Consider the following 22238-nt stretch of genomic DNA (forward strand, 5'->3'; position numbering starts at 1 on the left):
AATGCTTTCAGACTGCAGGTGTGTTCATCACGACTCTCCATCTGCCTCAGGCTTCACAGCGGCTCATCCTCGTCTGCGGCGAGAGCCGTGAGACACACACACACACACACACACACAGAACTCTCCACATATAACTCCAGCATGCCAGGAAGACACATGCAAAACACACACATTAACACACATCACAGAGCTCATAGTACTGTTCTATCAGACACTGAGAACACGTCACCGCATGGAAAAATCATTCTTCATTCAATAAGAGCCTTTCACTGCTCTCACTGAGAACAAAACACTCACAGCAGGAGCAAATATAAACACACTTCAGTCTAATGTATGAGATATGATTAATATCTTACATCACGCATGAGTGATTGAGTAACTGTAAATCTCAAAGCATGTTATATTTACATGAATGCGACTTTTATAACAATTTTTGGATAGAATTTTACAATTCATCAAAGGCTAAATATAATTTTGATAATTAAATATAATTTTCTAATAATTAAAATGACTAGAAAACTGAAAATGCTTTACAAACTTTAAAAACCAAACAAATATGGTATATGTATAGTTATTTATGTTTTTTCTTAAGTCTAAAATCAAATTTTCCAAGTTATTTTTGCTGGAAATTTAACAAATGCTTTACATGCAGAAAATCCTGTTATTTTTATAGTTATTTTGTTAAGGTTTATAAAATATCACTTTATAGTAGTTATTGTTGCTGGAAAGGGAACAAATAAAACATTGCAAATGCTAATTATCCATCATACGTTATTTTTAACGTTATGCCATTTTTTATATTTCTTTTATAACAGTACAATATTTTACAATTGTTATTCTTTTCTGTAAATTGAAATTCATGAAATGCTTCACATATTATAAACCCAACATGTAACTTATAGTTGTTTGTTATTTGTATAAATATTTTATAATGGTTTATAAAATATAACTTTAGAATCAACATTTTTCCTGGAAATTGGCCAAATATGATGCTTTATGCCTTTTATTTACATTTTCTATTTTTGGCCAAACAAGAGTCCGGTACAGTTTGGGACACGTCCCACTTCGTCAACACTCAAATATAAATAAACCTTACCTAGAAATACAGTCATCCTCATGCTTAGAGACATGTAAAAATACATATCTTCATAATCTATAAATATATATTTTTTTATTAGTTTGTCAACTAATTACTCTTAAGGAAGCCCTGCATAAAAAAGGCTAAAAAAACAAAATTTTATTGGTTTAATTTAGCCATTAGAGACTGACCGATATATCGATTTACCGATAATCGGATATCGATTTTGATATTTTAAAAAATGTTTGAACAAAATGTTTTTTTCAGTTCAGTGGTGTTGTAATCATTGTGTCAAAAACATAAGTATAACAGCAAATAAATATCAGTTCTGCATATCAGTTATCGAGAGAAATAAACATGCAAATAACTGGTATTGTATCGGTTATAAATTCAATAAATCAATATCGGTCGATCACTACTATTGATAAATTGAAAAAGTGCCACACTAATGCATGACATCTAGGGATGTGCAACAGTGATCGAGTACTCGAGTACTCGACTGCGACAGCGATGATCGATCACGTAAACGATGATCGAAATTATTATTTTTTTTTTTTTTTTTTGATTGGTTATGGCAGCACGTTGGGCGCTGAAATTGTGGTGAAAGATTTGCTGCCCATTAGTTTCAGGGACAGAGAATGTTCCACTAAATGTGAACAGGCTGCGCACTCGGCTCTCATCTGAGCACGTAGACGACTTATCTTTTTGAATAGACATTTGAATTTTTCACCGGTCGTGGCAAATATAATATTCATTTTTTTTTAATAATTATTATTTTAGTTTTGAGTTTTAGCCATAGTTAAAATATCTAGGCTATTTTGTCTCTGTTTTATACCTTATAATAGTTGTTTGGTTAAACTTGGTGAACTTTTTTCTTTATCTTTTAAAAACTACGTTTCACCCCTGGATCAGCTGCTAAAGTTATACTGGAAGACAATGTTTTGTTTAAAAAAATGCATTTGAATAAAGTATCTTTGTGTGTTAATTTTTAAATCACAGACAAATAATGAAATGGTCTTTATAAAATAAAAAATGCACTGGATATATTTGTAGCCCAATTACATTAAACATATTCGTAGAGAACAAAATTATTTGTTTGTCATAGTTTTTATCTTAAATATATATTTAAATCTTATTCAATTATTTAGCAATAATCAGTGATCTCCATGCTGTTAAATAATATTTTGATTGATCAGAAAGTGCAAATTGAATACAAAATATTAATTAAATATTAGAATACATAAAAAAATAACGATAGTGACACTAATGTGACTTTATTGTACTTTCGTGTTTGTAAAGCGCAATCCGAGTTACACTTTCGGTCAAGTTCACATCTGCATCGGCAAATTTTTTTCAGATAAACGTTGCAAGAGCTAGTCTACATCTGATTAATTAACATGAACAATTATGCTGAAATCGCTGCATATCAGCGATTCGTTTTATGCACATATAAGCAATGCCCGATAATGATATTGCTTTTAAATGTTTTATTTTTCCATTATTATTGTTATTATTTTATTATTGATGTTATAATAATGCAGCCGAGCTTTTTTTCCGTCATATTTGTGGGCATAATGCAATTCATATGGCTTCGAAAACGCCCAGGTGGTTTATGGAAAATAAAACTTAATTACAACCATTACACTTAATAACGTAGATGAAAATATAGCACAAATCTGCCATACATTTATAATGAGAACTTTATAGGAATCTATAGTAAAATCTGTCCTTGCCCATCTTTCAGAGCGCTGTCATGAAAACGCGTCAGAAGGAGCTGGCGCGCGCTCTCTCTCTCTCTCTCTCTCTCTGTCTAACGCATAACTTAGCATCCTATTGTGCTGATACAAGTTGTAATGTTACGTCTGATATGTATCTCAGTTATCTGATTTATCATAGGATGTGTCATAGAATTAGCTTCCGTTTATTGGTATACTCTTCACTTCAGGCAGATATTTCTTGCTCCTTTATTAATAACATTGCTTAACCATAGTCATAATCTAACCTGTCCTAATCATGTGTTCATGTTTTCATAAACAGATTTTCATGTCAGATTTATTTATTTATTTTTCATTTTCATAATCTTCAGATTTTCTTTCATTATATACATTATGGCCATGCCCCGCCCCCCGGCATAAGCCCCACCCCCGATTAATCGATTAATCGTTTTTGAAACCTATCGATGATCGAAATGAGAAATTTCCCAAAATGCCCATCCCTAATGACATCAACATCAATCCTTCCCGAAAATATATTCCTGATGAACCAATCAGACAATAAGAAGGTCACCGTCAAGATCTTCTGACTATGAACACCAAACACTCATCCAGGTACTGCTTGTAAACATCAGAAGTGCTGAGTGAGCAGCTGAGACTTACATCCCCTCGACATGCTACACTTCTACTAAAAGAGATCAACACCAAATCACAACAACACTGAGACACGGAAAACCTCACAGAAACATGGGAAACAAACCAATTACTAATTCAACACAATGTTCTGTTATTATTATTATTATCATTAATAACACTTACTAATAATTACAAATAATATAATGATTTATTTCTTTGTACACTTATACTTTATTATTTTTAACCAATATATTTTACTAATATAACAACATAATAAAATGATTATAATTAAATCACCACATTTTATATCACGCTTATTACATATTATTAATAGGTAAAATATAATTCATAGTAATATTAATGTTATAACTATTATCAATAATAATATCATAATTATAAGCATATTTTTATACCAGTATATTATAAAATTGATCATTTATTTTCATTATATTTTATTTTTTCTTTCAATTTTAGCTATTTGTATTATTTTATCTTAAGATATATAACAATAATTATTCTTATTTTTATTCTTCTTATTGTCATTGTAATTGTAATTATTTAGCATGATTTAAAATACTATTTTAATGTAACAATAATGATTGTAACAATTATACGTATATTTAAGCATTATTTACAATATTATTTACAATAATAATGAGCATAGTATACTACTATAATATAATTAGAAAAAATTTGTTTTATTATTTTTGTATGCTAAATAATAATAATACATTATTATTAATATTGCACTATGATATGACAACAACTTTTAGTTATCTTCATACAAAGATTTCAAAGTATCAGAACAGAGACATTCTATAAAAACATAAAACCTAAAGACCTCAAAATATTCCAAATCGGTCACTCTTCTGAACTTCTCTCCTGCTGTTTGCTCAGATATTCCCGCTGCTGCCGTCTTTATGACAAACACCATCACTCTCGCTTTCTCTGTAGAAACAGCACTTCTATCATTCACACACACATCTGTACGGTCACGTGCCGTCAATTACTTCACCCACAGTGGCAGCGTTCTCGCTCTCTCTCTCTCTCTCACACACACACACACACACACACACACACACACACTTACGAAGCAGTTGAGCATTGAGCAGGAGGCGCGGTTGGTCCGGCTCATGGCGCGGTTGCCCAGGAGACAAAACCAGCCGGCAAAACCATCCTTCCCTCAGACGAGACCAGTGTGGTTTCACCTCACACACACACACACACACACACACCGATCCGACGCACAATTCCCTGCCCTTCCTGTCGCTCCGAATATTCCAGAACAAAGACGGAGTGGCTGGAGAAAGCAGGACAGGACAGACAGGTTCACCGGCATCAGCGCACAGAGATCAGTGATGAAGAGAGACAGAGAGAGAGAGCATTAGACGAGGTATAGCCAGATGCTAAGCTCCACCCTCCAGCACTGCATCCCCTCACGTGCACACGCTCTCTCTCTCTCTCTCTCTTTCTCTCTCTCTCTCGTTATTCCTGCGTTCACCCTTCACCGAGATCTCATCTGTGCCAGCCTGCAACCTCAGCAAGACGTCAGCGCTGCACATCTCACTCTGAAATGAATGAGACGGGAAATAAACACAACAAACATGGCTTTCTACTACATCAGGATCACTAGCTGCACATAACAATGAATGAACGAGACGAAATGCAGAGCAGGGTTATTATAGTTACCTCAAATTAAAACCATAATCAAATAAAATAAAATAAATGTTAACTGAAAAAAAAAGTAAAAATTTGGCTATTTGCCAAAGCAAGATTTACTTATTTTAAATTTGTTACATTGATGTATTAAAATAAATCAAACTAAAACTGAAATTAAAAATTGTGTAGCCTATTAAAAAGGGAAAAAAGCAACAAACAAAAACTTTAAATAAAAATGTAAATGAAAACAAAATCTGACGCAAAACATAGTAAAAAATTTAAAACATATCTTACCATAGTATCTTAAAAGATACTAAAATAGGATTAACTCATTCCATGTAAACATACATATTAATATATTAAATAAAATATTTAATATAAAATAAAAACAGGAAATATATAAAAATGGGCTTGAAATAATTCATAAAAACTGGCCTACTAAAATTACAAAAAAGCAACAAAATCACTAAACCTTTAAAAACTAATTTTATATATACACACACACACACACAAAATTAATGCATGTATTTATTTTCTTTATTTACTTCATAAAGTTGTGTACTTATATTTATTCATTTTTTTGAACACTTTTTTTATTTTCTATGCATATCATAAAATATTTTATCGGATTATATTGTTACATTTATGCATTTGGCTTTTATTCTTTGACTATAAATGTATAGCCTATATTTGAATCGGTTTATTCAGGAATCAAACCCATGACCTTGAGCTACAGCTAATTACAATTTAAAACAAATATAATTTTTTTTTTTTAATATTCATGTTTTATATTAAAACAGGTATTAGCTTATCTCCTCAATTAAATTATTAAATTATTTTCTCAATGCACGAAATTAAAAAATGCATTACATACATACATACATATATTAAATCACATGCTCATCAGGTTAATGTTTCCTTTGCTTGAGTTCAGACAGAAACGCTGCGATGCTGCATGTCTGCGGGTGTCGGGGGGGATTCATCAGCGCACTTCAGTCACGACGGGCGAGAGACACTGACAGACACAGAGCGAGAGGGATAGAGAGAGGGGATCCGCAGCGGCTCCAGTGACACAGCATTCTTCAGCATCTCCTCCCTCCCTCGCTGACTCTATTGTAACCTGCTGAGAGACACTCGCTCTGCAGTTTCCCAGCATGCATCGCATTCTGCGCTAAAGGACGTGCTGTACCTCGCTGCGCATCTCTAGGAGAGACTCCACAGCGCTCCGAGCGTGAACAACGTGCCACGATGTGCCTCTACTCCACCGTGACGTCATTCCCAGCATGCACAACATTTCATGTCCACCTCACCCAAACGTGATGTCTTCAAATACAATTTTAAATTCACTTTCTACCACACAGAAAATTTTTTATCTTCATCTTTAAGTCAGCAAAAGGGCACATTTTAAACCAATTTCCCACTTTTAAGCTTCTTAACAAGACATACATTCTTAGGTTAGTTTAACTTGATTTTATTCTCTTATGTATTCTTTTTGTTTTATAATTCTCTTCATTTTCTGTACTGAAGTCACAGAGCTCAAACAGCTCTGCAAATATGTTGAAGAAACTTTTAGATTTTTACATTTTAAGGACAGCTTTTAGTAGATTTTTATTGAGAAGCTTGCTCAATGTAAAATACAATTTCACATAAAATGAAGATATTTTTATTTAATAAAAAACATGTTTGTTCAACAAAAAACAAACAAAAAAACAAGTAATCTTGGGAATTTCTTTGATTTAAATATTAAAGCAAAAAGATACGAGACAGAGAGGAAGAGTACAATGAATGAGTACAGTGAACAGTCTTTTATCTGAAGTCACGACTCAAATAACATTTTTTTAAATGCATTATTTAAATAAAACATAAATGTTAACTAAAATAAAAAAATTAAAATTGTGTCTTGTTTAAAAACAAATCTTTGGTCAAATTAAGTGAACCGACGACCAGGTTCTTAATGATGTGATGTGGAACTTATTAAATATTAAAGTTCATCCAAGGCAAGGAAAGAAGGCAATGCAAAGACTGTTTTATTTACTTTTTTCGTCTTTATCATTTGATTGCTGAGTAAACCTGTGTTCGCCTCTCTCTTTATTTACATGCACAAATCAGTGGGCGGGGCTACAGAGGCAGTGATGTGGAAGTGGGCGTTAACCTGATTCTGCAGAGGCGGGCTTTCATCACACTATGATGTCATGAATAACACATTCCAGAAGCGGTCATTTTAGTAGCTTGCCTTCAATATAAGTGCTGCTGGAGCTGATGGGACTGTGTTTCACTGCAGACGTGGCCTTATGACTCCAAGACACATATTTTTAGGAAAGGAGGACACCCTGCCACAGACAGGGCAACACACACTTCACGTCTTACACACACACACACACACACACGTTGTTCCCCTGAAACCAGCTGTGCACTTCACACAAATGCATGACACAGGGCCATAAAGAAGAAAAACCTACAACACCTCCACAAACAGCTCACTCTGTTTGACTGCATGAGCCATCAGAACACATTAGTCTACAGTAAACAACCACTGTCATAACCATTCATCAATATATAACAACATCAAACAGTGAGTCATGTCCAACACTGGGTAATGCATAATGATGAATCAAGTTGACAAGCACCAGATTATCACTGTACTTAATGACTCTACGTGAGCACAAACAGAGAATCAAACACAGCTATATGTAGAGAAATTTATATTCTACATGTAAACGAATGTAAACAATTAAAAAACTAAAAAAGTATTTAATTTACACACACACATATATATATATATATATATATACAATATATAAATTCTATTAAATATGACAATTTTATATTAAGAAATTAAAGAAATTTTAAATTATACAAAATTTACAATTTTTTTTTTGTACAATTTTATTGTGTTCATAAAGAAATAGTTAAAAAATACCACTTGCAATACTTTCTATAAAACTTTCATTGTTGGCTATTTAACCAATGATTTGTGTAGATCTAAATTGAATGATTTCACTGTAACGGAGTCTTCAGTTGTTTGCCTGAAGCTCCTTGTTTAGCCATAAAACTGCTCAGATCAGCCCATTTTTTAGCACTGAAACTGAACCCATAGATGTTTTTATATGGAGGATGTACACGGGTGAGCTCTGAGCCTGACATCAAAAAAACTAAAAGGGAGCCTCATTGTCATGAGAGAAAGGGAACGAAATATGACCGAACAGGAACAGACTGTGTAAGTCATTTGTTCTCTCTCTGTGTGTGTGTGCTAAATAAGAGACACACCAGCTCTCACAACTGATCTGAACTAAACTTAAAATGACTTTGGAAAAAGATGCAGAATTATAATAATAATATGAATAAAATTAATTTTGAATGAAAATTCTATAAAATTCATTTTGCGGCTGTAAGTGTAGTTGTTAAAAAAAATTGATAAACTGATTTTAGGGCTGTCACTTTTGTGAAAAAATCATTTTCGATTTTTAAGACAAGTGTTCATTGAATCGATTGTAAAATCAATTTTCCATGTCAAAAAAAAAAAAAAGACGTTTCCTTTTTCAACGTCAAATAACGGACCAATGTAAAGAGAGCGCTGGAAACGCACAAGTCTGCAATATTTCTTATTTATTAGCATGAAGTTTCATGCAGAATAACAAACAGCAACAGGAGTGCAACATTCTCGAAAAAATATATGTGCAGAGGGGACGGCTGCCATAACGAAAGAAAAACATCACTGCAGGCTTCAACCCGGCAGCATTTATGATTTAGGCAATTCAAAAATCTCCAGGATTATTTTAAATAATGATTCAATCCATTTCAAACAACTGTTCAAAAAATTAAACTTTAAATGGACTTGAGAACAAGCCATGTGTGTTTTTTTATTGAACGTAAGCGACATAATTAAAGGCTAGGGCCATTACAAATTTATTGGACAGGAAAACAAGTCGATCAACATTTTCGGGGTCCAGAGCAGAGCGTTTTTTATTCACTATATGTCCAGCTGTTGAGAAGACGCGCTCTGACCGCACTGATGTCCCAGGGATACTCAGGTACAGCTGCGCAAGGTGAGGGTATTACTGCCAATTTTCCTCCACAAAAGCCGGTCGCTGTCAGCTTGCAATGGTCCTTTTCATAACTCAGAATCTCCTGTAACTAGATGCGCGAATGAGGCGAATTCGCGAGACGTCTAGACGAGCGTAATCGCGTCTTTACATTGACTTAACATTGAAATCATTCGCGCCATACGCTCTATTCACGTTTGGTGTGAACGCAGCATAAGAGGTCGATTTCGACGTCACTGGGTCTCATAGGCGCGTAAAATTGCTGGTATTTTATGTCTAGCTTTCGCAAGGCATACTGCACTTTCGGATTTCTTTATTTTCTTTTTCTTCTTGTTTGTGAGTTTTGTTACATCTATATTTTTTAATTGTTTAATTATTTTAAAATTAATAGTGAACATATTTGGTTAAAATCGATTCCCTATTTTCATTTTCGAAACTTTTTTTGGTTGGTCCGATCGATTGTGCAATCGATTTTCGAAATAAAAGTGACAGCCCTAATTGATTTAAGATGCTGTGAAACAATCAATTAAATTATATATAAATATTTTCAAAAAATGAAAAAAATACAAAAGCACATACAAATTTTTTAAAACCTAGAATACAATTCAAATGTGAAAAATGACTGGTTTTGTGGTCCAGGGTCACAGATTCTGAATGGAAACACATGAAAACCACAATTTCTACAACTATCAGGAGACTTTAGAAACGCTCTTACAACAACAAAAACAGAAGCTGCTTTACCACATGGAGTCTCAAGAGAACAACTAATACGAAAAACAGCCCAAATGACCACATTCAGAACATTTGCACTTTGCTCTCCACACAATTAAAGACGCTACACAATAAGAAGCGCGGCCGCAACAGAAGCATTGACTGCCTCCACTCGACCAGAACACTGGCCTTCAGTTCCCATCCAATCACACACCAATTACTTCTAAGAGCGCTTCTGCAGAGCTTCTGAAATCTAACGCAAACATCATCTATTCATCAAAGGTGCATCATACGCAAGCACACAATATTCACTAGTAGCAAACTGTTAAATGTGCAACAGCTCCAAGTTTTGACTTCTGTAAAAATCTGTACCACATTAACTATTTTTCCATCCTCAAATTCAAGACCTCTTAAAAAATATATATATTTTTTTACTTTATTTAAGATTTCGTATGAGCAAATTTAAGACTCTTTGAGAATCCGGTAGAAAGCCTGTATCAGGAAAAGAGGTTTAGGAACGGTCCTGAGGAGGACGAGGCACAGGCTGTGCTTTATGGAGAGTGCTAAGTGTTTAATGAGTGTCGAGGGTGCATTCATTCGCTCAGAGCGACACATCATCACGGAAAACCCACGGCTTCACACTCCGCTGCTCTCACACTCTTAAAGTGTGAATGATGCTCAAATCAGCAGCACAGAAAACATGCACTAACTACAAGACAGAACTGTTGGAAAAACTGCTTCTAAAACAGATTATAAAATAATTCTGATCAGGAGTCAACCTTCACTTTTAAAAAAGTTTTAGTAATATAGTTTTGACATTTTACTAACAGATGGACCAGCGTTATTTTAGTATCACATGGATACCATTACAGTTATTGCTAATATTTAGAAACAGATTTTGTGTTTACTTTTCGATAATATATTTCTATCTGTTTTAACATTAATATTAATAGAAGTTTTAGTCATTTTGTGTTGTTAGTCATTTTTATATATATATATATATATTTTATATTTTATATAATATATATATATATATTTTATATTATATATATATATATTTTATGTATCTATATAGTTTTTTTTTTAAATGTATTTGGTAACACTTTATTTTAAGGTCTCTTAACTAGTTGCTTATTAGCATGAATATTACTAGAATCTTAGCCATTTATTAGTAGTAATTTAGCACATATTAATGCCTTATTCTACATCACTAATTCTACCCAATAACTAAACCTAACCACTTTACTAACTATTAATTAGGAATTAATTGAGGGGAAAAGTCGTAGTTAATAGTGAATAAGTGTTCCAGTTCTAAAGTGTTATCATGTATGTATTTGCTTTAGTTTTATTTATATTAGCACTATTAGCATTAAGCTAAACAAAAATGAAAAAAAAAGTGCTTTGGCAACTAGTTACATTGAAATAAAATAAAGTTTTTTGTAATTTATATTAAGTTGATGTTAATTTTACTTAATGTGGCTTTTTATGGTTTTAGATTAAGTTAACGATACTTTCTGATAAATTGATCAAAATTAAATGAGTTTGATTAAAAACTCCAAAAAATAACAACAATGCAATTCAAAAGAAAAGTTTTCATACCCCATTGACAGATTTGTTTTTGCTGTCATCATAAACATCATTTAGACCAATTTATCAGAAAAAAAAAGTCTTATCTGATGTCTTTTGCTTCTCAAATAAATGTATTTTGATTTAAGGTTTATATATTTGTGCTAGAAAACAAAACAAAAATACTGAGCAAGATATACATTTTTTATTTTTTTAGTACAAGCAACATGTAATTCCACGACAATGAATTAAAGACTTTCTGCTTCTCTGCTTAAGGCCTTCATTTGTAAGGCCTGCAGAACCTCTGATTGTGTCAAAACATACTAAAACTACAGCCAAACATGGTCTAGAAATTGTCTGACTAAAAGACAGAAATAACCTCTGCTCAACGGGTCGGACAATTAACCTCAAACTGCAATTTTGCAGCAAAAGGGTTTTGAATAAAACTCCAAGTCAATGCATCAGTCAGCGTTTAAGAGGCATCAGCATTCCCTGAACTTTCTTCAAACATATGCATGCAAACATCGAGGATCTTCCCAACATCTGTTCACCCCTGCAAAGCTGTTTTATTGGGAAAGTCCACTCCGGGAGAGCAGAAAATGAAGAACAGGAAGAGCGCGGAATGTACACCATCATGACGGTTAATAACACAGGGTCATGACAAACACACAAAGCACAACATGCGATCTAAAGACAGACATGCATCAGTCTCTGATATGCCAGTAATGAATGGATTGTTTCATAAAGGTGATAGATGTCATCTTGGCTTGCTCTTCCAGCCGGAGGGCATTTCTTTATCATGCACTGAGCCAAACACATGAACACATCCCGTACACTCAGGGTGGATCCTTAGATTTAAAGCACACAAAATCTATCTAACCAAATATAAACTATCAGTTTTTTTCTCAGGTGACCCTCGGTCAGCAACAGCACAGCAGATGATAAAAAGTTGCCTGAATCTCACAAAAAAGTTCTAAAATGTCATATTTCTAACCCAGATCAAAAGAAAAAGCAAGTCATTGCACTGTTAAAATACTTGATTCGAACCCCCCCCCCAGACTCACCATTTTCTCAGCAGAAGTGCTTTGATTTAGTCTCGGCGATGGCTTCGCCAGCTCTCCTCTCCGCGACGGTCTCTCAACTCCGTGACAGCTCACCAGACACACAATCTACAAGAAATCAGATCAGAAATCAGCCAATGGCTAAACGTAGTGATGACAACTGTCCACTAGGGATGGGACGGTATGAAAATTTAATATCACGATTATAGTGACTAAAATTATCACGATTATCAATATTATCACGGTTTTGTTGAAACGAGTTGAAAGTGTTCAAAAATAGTTGATGCTCACACTGAAAACATTTCAGCAAGTTTTATATTAAATAATCAACAAACAACTAATAAAACAAGCAACTCTATGCACTTAATTTAAAGAAAGATTAAATTCTGTGGCATTTCCTTCCTTACAATGAAAAGTGTAGAAGCATAGAAAAGCATAGAAAAGTCACTGACTTTCGCCATTCCTTCTCGAAAAAAAACAAAAAAAACATTGTGCGCTGCGCTTGCATCAGACTGTTGCTGGCTGGACATGATTTAATAGTGAGTTATTAAAACCGCGATAATCAAACACGGTTTTAATGATAATTCATTTTTAAACGATATTACTAACCTTCAGCACATTTTATCACGGTTATCAATAAAACCGGTTATCGTCCCATCCCTACTGTCCACTAAACACATAAGCATCAGTGAGGTGAGATGGGGAACAAATTCAATGTAAATAAAACCAGAAGTCTATTAAAATAGAAATCTTCACCCTCCCTTTTTTATAAATGTAACATGCTTGCTGAATAAGAGCACTCATTTCTTTCAAAAATCAAAATAAATCAATATTGAGCCCAATTCCTTTATACATAAAAGAATCCTGAACAAAGCATCACAGGTTCCAAAAAAAAATACTTCTTAAGACCCTGCAGCCTCATATGAGGACATTATATTTTAGTGGATTTCTCTGAGACTGTACATGTCACACTTTTAAGTCTGGATGTCCTGTACAGATCTCATTCAGGGCTTTTCAGAGACACCAGGACCACTCCCTCTCCTTGGTCTTCAAAAATGTCTGAAATTAATTTAGTGACACTCTTACAGAAATATGATAATATTTTGTAATTATAATTTAAATCTTGCGTGTCATAAATCAACATCTCAGGAAAATGTTATGGGGTTTCAAATCAAAATATGTCTTTCTGTTACGAAACAGGACTTTGATTTCATACATGTCCTCATATGAGGTCATCCGGGACTAAAAGCATGTTTATTACGCATTATGGGAGACATTATAAATGAATATGGAAAGAAACTATATTTCAATATTCTACAAAATATTATATATTATGAAACTCTCGTCAATTATTACTGTTATTTATAATTATTACTTTTTCTATATTTTTGCTCAAATAAATGCATCCTTAATGAGCACAAAATACTTCTTTAAAAAAACAAAGAAAAAAAAATCTTTCTGATCCCAAACTTTTGAACAGTGCTGTTTGTATGCATGTATGTACACACACATTTTGCTGCAGGATGACAAAATAAAGGTTTAAAAACAGGCAGCAAAATATGCTACTTGAAAACTGGCCCATTTATGAATGCTCAAATGCCTTTCCAATTGGTGAACACACAAAAGAAAATGATGCTGGGTTTCTGAAGACCTGTCCAGGCAGCTGAAAAGTTGACCTCAAAAATATGCAGCTTTGCACATCACTAGTATTATGTGCATGTATCTTATTTCTGTTATTGCCCATGCAAGCAGCAAGGACACACATCAGTGTTGTACCATAAGTGATATTAGTGTTCAGTTCTGCTCAGATCAAAAGTCTTTCTCAACTCTTCTCTGGAATGTTCAGCATGTGTGTTTTTCCTGCTCAGAGTCCAAATACTGGCAACATTTGATAGAAAAATGTTGAGTCTAAGACAAAGATGAGCAAACAGATGTGAACACAAACAGGTTATCAGTGCAGTCTGTCACTGTCAGGTGCTCTTAACACACACACACACACAGTTTAATGATCCTGCGTGTTTGTATGAGCTCATGAACACACCCATGGAGTTCCTCCTCACCCCACGCTGCAGGCGACCTTGATCTCCGGCTACAAGCGGACTAATAGGACGAGCTTTGATTTACAGGAAAGGGAAAGTGAAAACGCCACAGGAGCCAAGAGCTCATGAGAAACACAGAGATCACCAACTATGTGTGTGCACACTTTCTGACAGGGTTTCCTAAAAAAATGTCCACTAAAAAAAAAGGTAACAATGAAAGTTTTGTAAATAAGCAACAAATGCACAATTCATATGTATTTGTATGTATATTAAGGATGAAAATTATATAATATTTATGTACATGTTTACTAAAGATGCAAACACGTATATATCATTTTAAATTTATCTGTCTTATTGTATCTATAAAATATAAATCTAACTTTTTCCAGCAATGAATGTATCTGTATATGCACAAAACTACATACACATTTACATGCGTGCAGCGTACATATATCAATATGTAAATATTCTTTAAATATACAGTGTGGTGGATTTTAATGCAGAACCACTTAATACATGTACAGTCCACATGTACATATAGAGCAAAAACTATATGAAAACTAAATAGCTGGGCAAGAAAAAAATATCTACTTGCAAGACAAGTAAATATAAAATAAGTATATATATAAAGAATTTTTATAAAAAATGTTGCTCGAGATCAATTAAATAGCCAATATTATAGACACTCAGAAAAAAAGGTGCCACAGATGTCACTTTTGTACCTTTTCAAAAGGCTCTAACTTCTACCTTTTGGTTACCATGTACTTTTAAAGTACTAATATGCACTCTTTAGGGACAAATATGGTACAGAAGTGTAAATATGGTACAGAAGTGTAGTTTTTTTTCTTTTCTGAGACTTTCGTTTCAAACATGACAGATCTACCTGACTGCAAGAGGGCAGCCTTTACCCACAATGCATTTGAAACACACCCTCTGATTCTGTTCCACTAGTGCAAACACTCTCTCAGCACAAACTCTCATGAGACACGTCAAAGATATCAGACATACCTCTCACATTCCATCTTATTTAAAATGAGAAGAGAAGCTGTTTAACTCGCGTCTGAAGCCACACTGTAACACTGAGCGCTGAAACACTGTAACAGTTGCTGAACGTTCCAAACTTCCGAGAGCGCTACAAATGTAACGAGCGCAACGTTCCACTCGCGCGCAACAGCGTGTCAGTGAATGAAACGCTCATTCTCAAAGAAGCTGAGCTCTTACCTGAGCGCGTCCGTGTTCGTGCGTGGACACAAACTCCAGTGCGCTTCACGATCACGCCTGTCCACGCTCAAAGCGCGCGAAGTGGGAGGAGCCTCGGGGCGTTGTTGTACGTACTTGAGCGCGCTGTTCCTGTGCGTGTCTCAGCACGCTGTGTTTTGTTTACGTGTAAAGCCCCCACCCGCGAAACATTTCACAATCACAATAGAGTCTCCAGACTGAGAAAACTGTATTATAAAGCCGGTCATTTACTCATTCATTTCAATTGATGATGTAAAAAAATAAAATAAATAAAAATATATATACACTAGGCAAAATGTTATATTATATTATATTATATATATATATATATATATATATATATATATATATATATATACACACACACACACAGGGTTTAAATTGGGCCGGATCACATAGACTCCAGACAAGTAACATAAGTAACCAAAAATTACTTTGTAAACACTCTCTGTTATGCCTGTTTAATAGTTAAATTCATTAAATGAATGAGTAAACAACCTTTTTAAGCATCTGATGTGGTGCTGGACTATGCCTATGATTTTAATTGATTTTATTACTATAGAAAAACTCAAATACCATTTTATTGTAAAACATACTCCAATAATCATTATTTTATTTCACAACTTCAATTTTTTTTATAAAACACAGTTTATTATTACTGTATATTGGGGAAAAGTACACCTTTATAACAATAATACACTCCAGTTATAATGGACTCAAGAAACCAGATGAACAGAGTAGGCTATATGATCCATTAAAATGTACATTTATTAATTTAATTAATTATTAATTGTACAATTTATGAGAACCAAAGCTCTATATTTTTCAAATTGGCAAATAAAAAACAAATGAATACTTTTGAAAAGTCCTTTTCTCTTTGGATTACAATCCAAAAAACTCTTGCTATTTTAATCTAGAAACCACATGTTTTCTGATCTTTCCATCTGTTCCAGGATGGCTGTTTATTATTGAAGACTAACATGCAGAAAGCCGACAAAGCTAAAAGACCCTCACACCACTTATATTTATGAATCAATGATAATGTGAACATACATATTCTATATCAGCGTTTATTGCACTTTTTATCTAATCACATTACACACAAACTTCCCCATAGTTTCCAAGCCTCCAAACATTCTCCTTTAAACATGGCACAAACGCCTTTTATGGCAGTAACACACGCAAACGCTTTACGACGGGACTTCTGTGAGCATCTCACCTGTGAGGTGTTATCGACAAAGTGAAAAGGAAGTGAAAGCTATGTTTAGCCTCCATGAACTTTCCATTCCCCACAAGAGGGACCAGCACCAGTTTCTGCAGCACTTGGAAAACTTTGTTTGGTGCCAGTATTTCACAGTCTTTAGGCGGCTAAAACACAGAACAGTATGTTGTTAATAAAACTGATTCTTTTGGTTTTTCTGAACCTTGCATCAGGAGTAACTGTATATCTGAACCTGAAGAGTTGCCACACATCTCCAGAAAAGCAAAGCCTTGGTGTACATGAAGAGATCGGCATTCCCACACAGAACCAAAACACGCCAGACCTTTTCTGACTTCACACAACACACACTGATGCATTTCAGAAATCACTCAACAACTCAAATGATAGATAGAAATGTGACTTATTACCCCAAAATATGAATCCACAAAACCCTAATGCTCAAAATGTAGGCTGCTATTACATTTTAATGTGATATATATATATATATATATATATATATATATGAAATGCATTGCAAAGATGTGGCCAGAGTTGCTGTGACTTCTTTTTTCTGTTTTCAGGTCAAAGCGAAGGGAACGGTGAACTCAAACTCAGGTCGACCCGTCCATGACCTCGCTGACCTCTGAATCTCAACACAGATACAAACACTGTCGTCATCAACAGAGCGAATTCAATAAACTGAAATCATCTGTCTGGTACAATCGGATTTGGAGAGCCTGTGTTTAGCATAGATGACAATCTGATCTCATTTATTTCCCTGATCTTATGAGCACTAAGTGGTGAGAGGGAATTAAAAACCACGGCAGGGCCAATATAAATGCATTAAAATCTATGATATTAATGATAAATCAGATCTTTCCAATTTGTTGAGGAGAGATGCGCTTTCAATTTGATTTTCTCCAGAGAATAAGTGAAATAGGCACATGGCATCAGAATATACTAGATCTGATTTTTAGACAGACTGTTCAAACTTGTATGTGGTTGGGTCTGAATTAACAAGTTTACAAACACCTGGCATAGTTAGCTGTCATTTCATATCATATCTGACAAAAGAAAAAGAAAATTACTTCAAATAATAAAACATCTTAGTTTGAGATTGAGTGTTTGAGATTTGAACGAGTAAGGCAATAATGACTCGGTTGGTTAAAAACCACAATTTATAATAGCTACAAATTTCCCTTTTAAAGTTGTTGTTTGTGTTTCTAGGCAGAATTGGATTTAACTTCCTCTGCTTGTCACATCGGTATCACTTCCCTATACCAAGAAAAGAAAGTTTCACTTCTAAATTCTTCTGAAATCTGCTTTGAGGTTCTGCTAAAACACAGTAGAAGATATAAACAAGCATCTGATCTGGCTCTAGCATAGTAAACCCTTATCTTACATGTCAAAGTTTCATCTAGTTTGCTTATCATTCCAGAGATATGAAGGAGCAGTTATACACAAACACAACATGTCAAAGTGCAGGAGCGGAAAGGTAAAAGGATTCAAAATATGTGATGAAAAAATAAAGCAATAAAACAAACTCAGATGACCTAGACTCAAGCATCTGACGTTTGTGTCCAAATATTAAAGTTCATAATCATAAGTGCTTTGTTTACAGCGATAACCAAGGAAACACTTTAAGCGCCACCTGCTGGCAGAGAGTGAATCTGCATCTCGTTCAGCTCGTCTGCTGTTTCTGTTTCATGCTGATATTAATAATGTATAGTTTCACAAAACTGAAGTCAAACCATTCTGTTTTTGCATCAAATTTGCTTCAAATCTTAAATGGAAAGAGCCCAGACAAAGCTTTATTTTGTATATATGAACAGATCTATTTTATTCGTGTTACTTATCTGATTTGGGGCTTGTTTTAAAATTTCAATTTAGTTTTGTTTTTTTACGTTACATTGTATTTAAATTTAGTCATTTAGCAGACAAAGCAACTTACAAATGTGGACAATAGAAGCAATCAAAACCAACACAAAAGCATTAATATGCAAATATATTAGTATATTATTATAGTGTTATATTTCAATTTCACAAAGAAACGTGCATTTTGTCCAAGCAATTATAAAAGGACACATTTAATGTATAATCTGTCTTAAATCTAATTTTCTAAAAAAAAAAAACGTGAATCGAATCAAATCGTGAGTTGACTGAATTGTTACATCCCTAATAGTTTACCCTAAGATGAAATTTTGCTGAAAATGTCCAGTTTTCACTGGAGGAAGCAATATTTATGTATTATGGACCATAATAACTGGAAGCAACAGTTTGAAATGAAAAATGTCTTAATGATGGGTTTGATTCTTTTGACTTCTCAAGATGCAGTGTGGATAACTTGTAATGTTTAAATGAATCTGTCGGTCTATTAACACACTTTATCACCACAAACACACATCTTCAAAACTCCCTTAAACTTAGTCACAAGATAAGCGAAGACACACACAGCTAGAACGTCAAGCTTTCTAACAGGAGTTATTAAAGAAATCATAAATATACTGTTATGGGCTACAGGGACCTAGATTCAGAGCGGTGCAGGAGTAGTCATGAGGCTATTTAAAGTACAGTTTGACCTGTAACATGAGCATGAGCAATCAATTAGATATTTCACCTAAAGCACGGAGACGGATCGCTGAGCTTCCCGCGCAGAGGAATGAGAACGGGATCCATCCGGTGGGTTTGAAACGGGGCTAATCACTGGTGCTCACTGGTAGACCTCGCCGATTACAATCAAACACAACCGGAGCAATTATTCTATGTGAAAATGCTTTTGCGTCATTAGCTGCAGGCCACAAACTGTCTGTTTCACATGTAACTGAAGAAGGACAAATAAATCCACCAGTAAACACTGAAAGCATTCAGCAGACACCCTGAACCAGAGTGTTAACAAAAAAGTGCTTTAAGTGTCACATATGAGACTGTTGTGATTAACAGATATCAAAGTAAACACTTCAGTATGACATGTGCTAGAAAAACAAACTAATTCAAACGCAAGTTCCTTCTCTTATATCTAGTACAAATAATTACATACAGATATAGCAAAGCTTGAAGTCAGACCTTTGATAATAATTAAACTATAAAATGGCTATATTTACCATGCATGTATTTCTAGCACATTATTTTACACACACACACACAAAAAAATAATAATTAACAATAATTTTAACCAGATAACAAACCTAGTCAGTGGTTAGACTTGTGAAAAGTACAAATAATAATAATAATAATAATAATAATATATATATAATAATATATATATAACAATATAATATAAGATACATATGATAATAATAACATATTTTGAATCTATATTATATACATTATATATATATATATATATATATATATATATATATATATATATATATATATATATATATATATAGAACAATAATACTCATTGCAAGAAGTGTTATAAATGTAATTTAATAATTTAATTATAAATTAAATTAAAATGAAAGTAAATAATGCATAAATGCTATGTGAAACCAATATTTTTACTATGCATGCATGGCTTATGTTTTGGCTTTACTACAGAAAAGTGTTATTGGCATAACACAAGCAGTCCAGATGTGTGAGCAATATCGAAAACAAAACTAACAACGCCTGTGAATTCATTAAAAAGTGCTTGTGTGTGTGTGTGTGTGTGTGTATGTGTGTGTGTGTGTGTGTGTGTGTGTGTGGTATGGGTTGAGGATTTCACAGCCTGTAAAACATCCCAGCTGGTCAATACAACTACATACATACACATGGTTGGCAGAAACCAGACAAAAACCACGCTAAATCATGCGTATTTAGTTTATACAACAATCCGCATAACGTAACCGCAAACACATCAAATAATAATCACGTTAAATAAACAGAAAATGAAATATGATCAAGATACTCACTGTGAAAGAATCAGCTGACACAACGAACGGTGACTCAGTACAGCGCACTACTTCCGCATTCACTGGCGATGACCTATGCGCCAGCCAATCAGGATAGAGCGTGTCCCTAGAGTTGGCCAATGGTGAGGAGGAATCGCCGCGTATTAGACGTTCAACAGCCAATGGAGAGCTACGGTGGGTTAGCGGCTCAAACAACAGGACGCCTGAATGCCGCGAGCACACCCACATGCGAACCAATCAGGCGAGGCTTCGGCGGAGTGGGAGGAGGAGGTTTGAGCCAATAGAAAATCACAGCGCGGCATTGGGGACCACGTGGTTCGCGCAAGGCTTGGTATTAAAGAGGCGGAGCGCGCGTGACGTGAAACAAGAAGTTTAAAACAAGAACGTGTTGTGTCGACGACAACATTAAATAGTTTTTTTTGAGAAATAGAAAATGCTTAAGTAGACATATACATCATTTATTTAATATAGGTGAAGGAGTCACGTATTAAACAAAATATCACCTTATACACACAACTTACACTGTATTTCAATGAACTCCATGGCAAAGGACCCCAAAACTATCATTTTACTCAGCTACCAAGTCTAATAAACAATGGTGACGATGTGTATTTATGCAATAGAGTATAAATGACTAATCACACTCTTCAGCTGAGTGTGTTTAGATCTTACTTAGATTTTACTGCTCAAGAGGTTTCAAGGGTTTAACAGGTTTATGTCACACTATCACAGCAATAGAGTGAAATAATGATTTCAGTACAGAATAGAATGCCAGTGAAATGTTGAACGATGCAATACAGGACTGAAGATCATGAACACACAACAACATATTCTATATTGAATATTGCTTTGTTTTGTATAATATATATTGCATTTATTTAATATTTAAATTCAGTGGAATTCAAATGTAATGCACATGAATATGGCTCTGCATTAGTAATGCTGCTTATTTTAATTGCTTTGCGATGCATGAATAATAAAACATGATGCTGTAGGCCTACACTTGTAGTTTGTCATTGCAGCAATGGTTGCTGTTCATTAGATGATCATTAACAGTGAGAAAATGCATCAGAAGACAAGAAATCATTGATTACTGGTTTTTTAATACGATGTGAAGACATGAAGCTCGTCTGATATGGTATCTGATCTAACCCACAGTAGCTGTGCACGTAGAGCTTGGGCTATTTCTGCACTGGCTTTCGTCTTTAATCACAGATTTGACCGTCTGACAGCAGCCCTCAGCAGTCAGTGATGGTACACCTGCCTCATCCAGGAGCCAATACTCCATCAGTGTCTCCGGCTGGGATCTGATTCAGAGATCTGAGCAGAACCTGATGCATCTTTACATACTTTAGATTTAATATTCAGATGATCTAAAGGTTCATCTCTACTGTCAC

At 34.3% G+C, this 22238-nt stretch overlaps 1 protein-coding gene across 5 annotated transcripts in view; it reads right to left on the reverse strand.

Annotated features, from left to right (window-relative positions):
• Positions 1 to 21084, reverse strand: part of LOC132140571 (myotubularin-related protein 4-like) — a 74142-nt gene extending 53058 nt beyond the window's left edge. For 2 of the 5 annotated variants that reach the window (XM_059549375.1, XM_059549374.1), the window contains exons 1-2: positions 20842 to 21084; positions 12470 to 12574 (exon numbers count right to left, since the gene is read on the reverse strand). In XM_059549375.1, the coding sequence (XP_059405358.1) occupies positions 12470 to 12574; positions 20842 to 21069 (333 nt within the window). In that variant the 5' untranslated portion in view covers positions 21070 to 21084. Of the gene's footprint in view, positions 1 to 4516; positions 4829 to 12469; positions 12575 to 14242; positions 14262 to 15726; positions 15855 to 20841 lie in introns of those variants that run through there. The other 3 variants (XM_059549379.1, XM_059549376.1, XM_059549377.1) reach the window with 3 other exon arrangements.
• Positions 21085 to 22238: the final 1154 nt, after the last annotated feature.

The sequence above is a fragment of the Carassius carassius genome, chromosome 5, assembly GCF_963082965.1.
Source record: "Carassius carassius chromosome 5, fCarCar2.1, whole genome shotgun sequence".
NCBI lineage: Eukaryota > Metazoa > Chordata > Actinopteri > Cypriniformes > Cyprinidae > Carassius > Carassius carassius.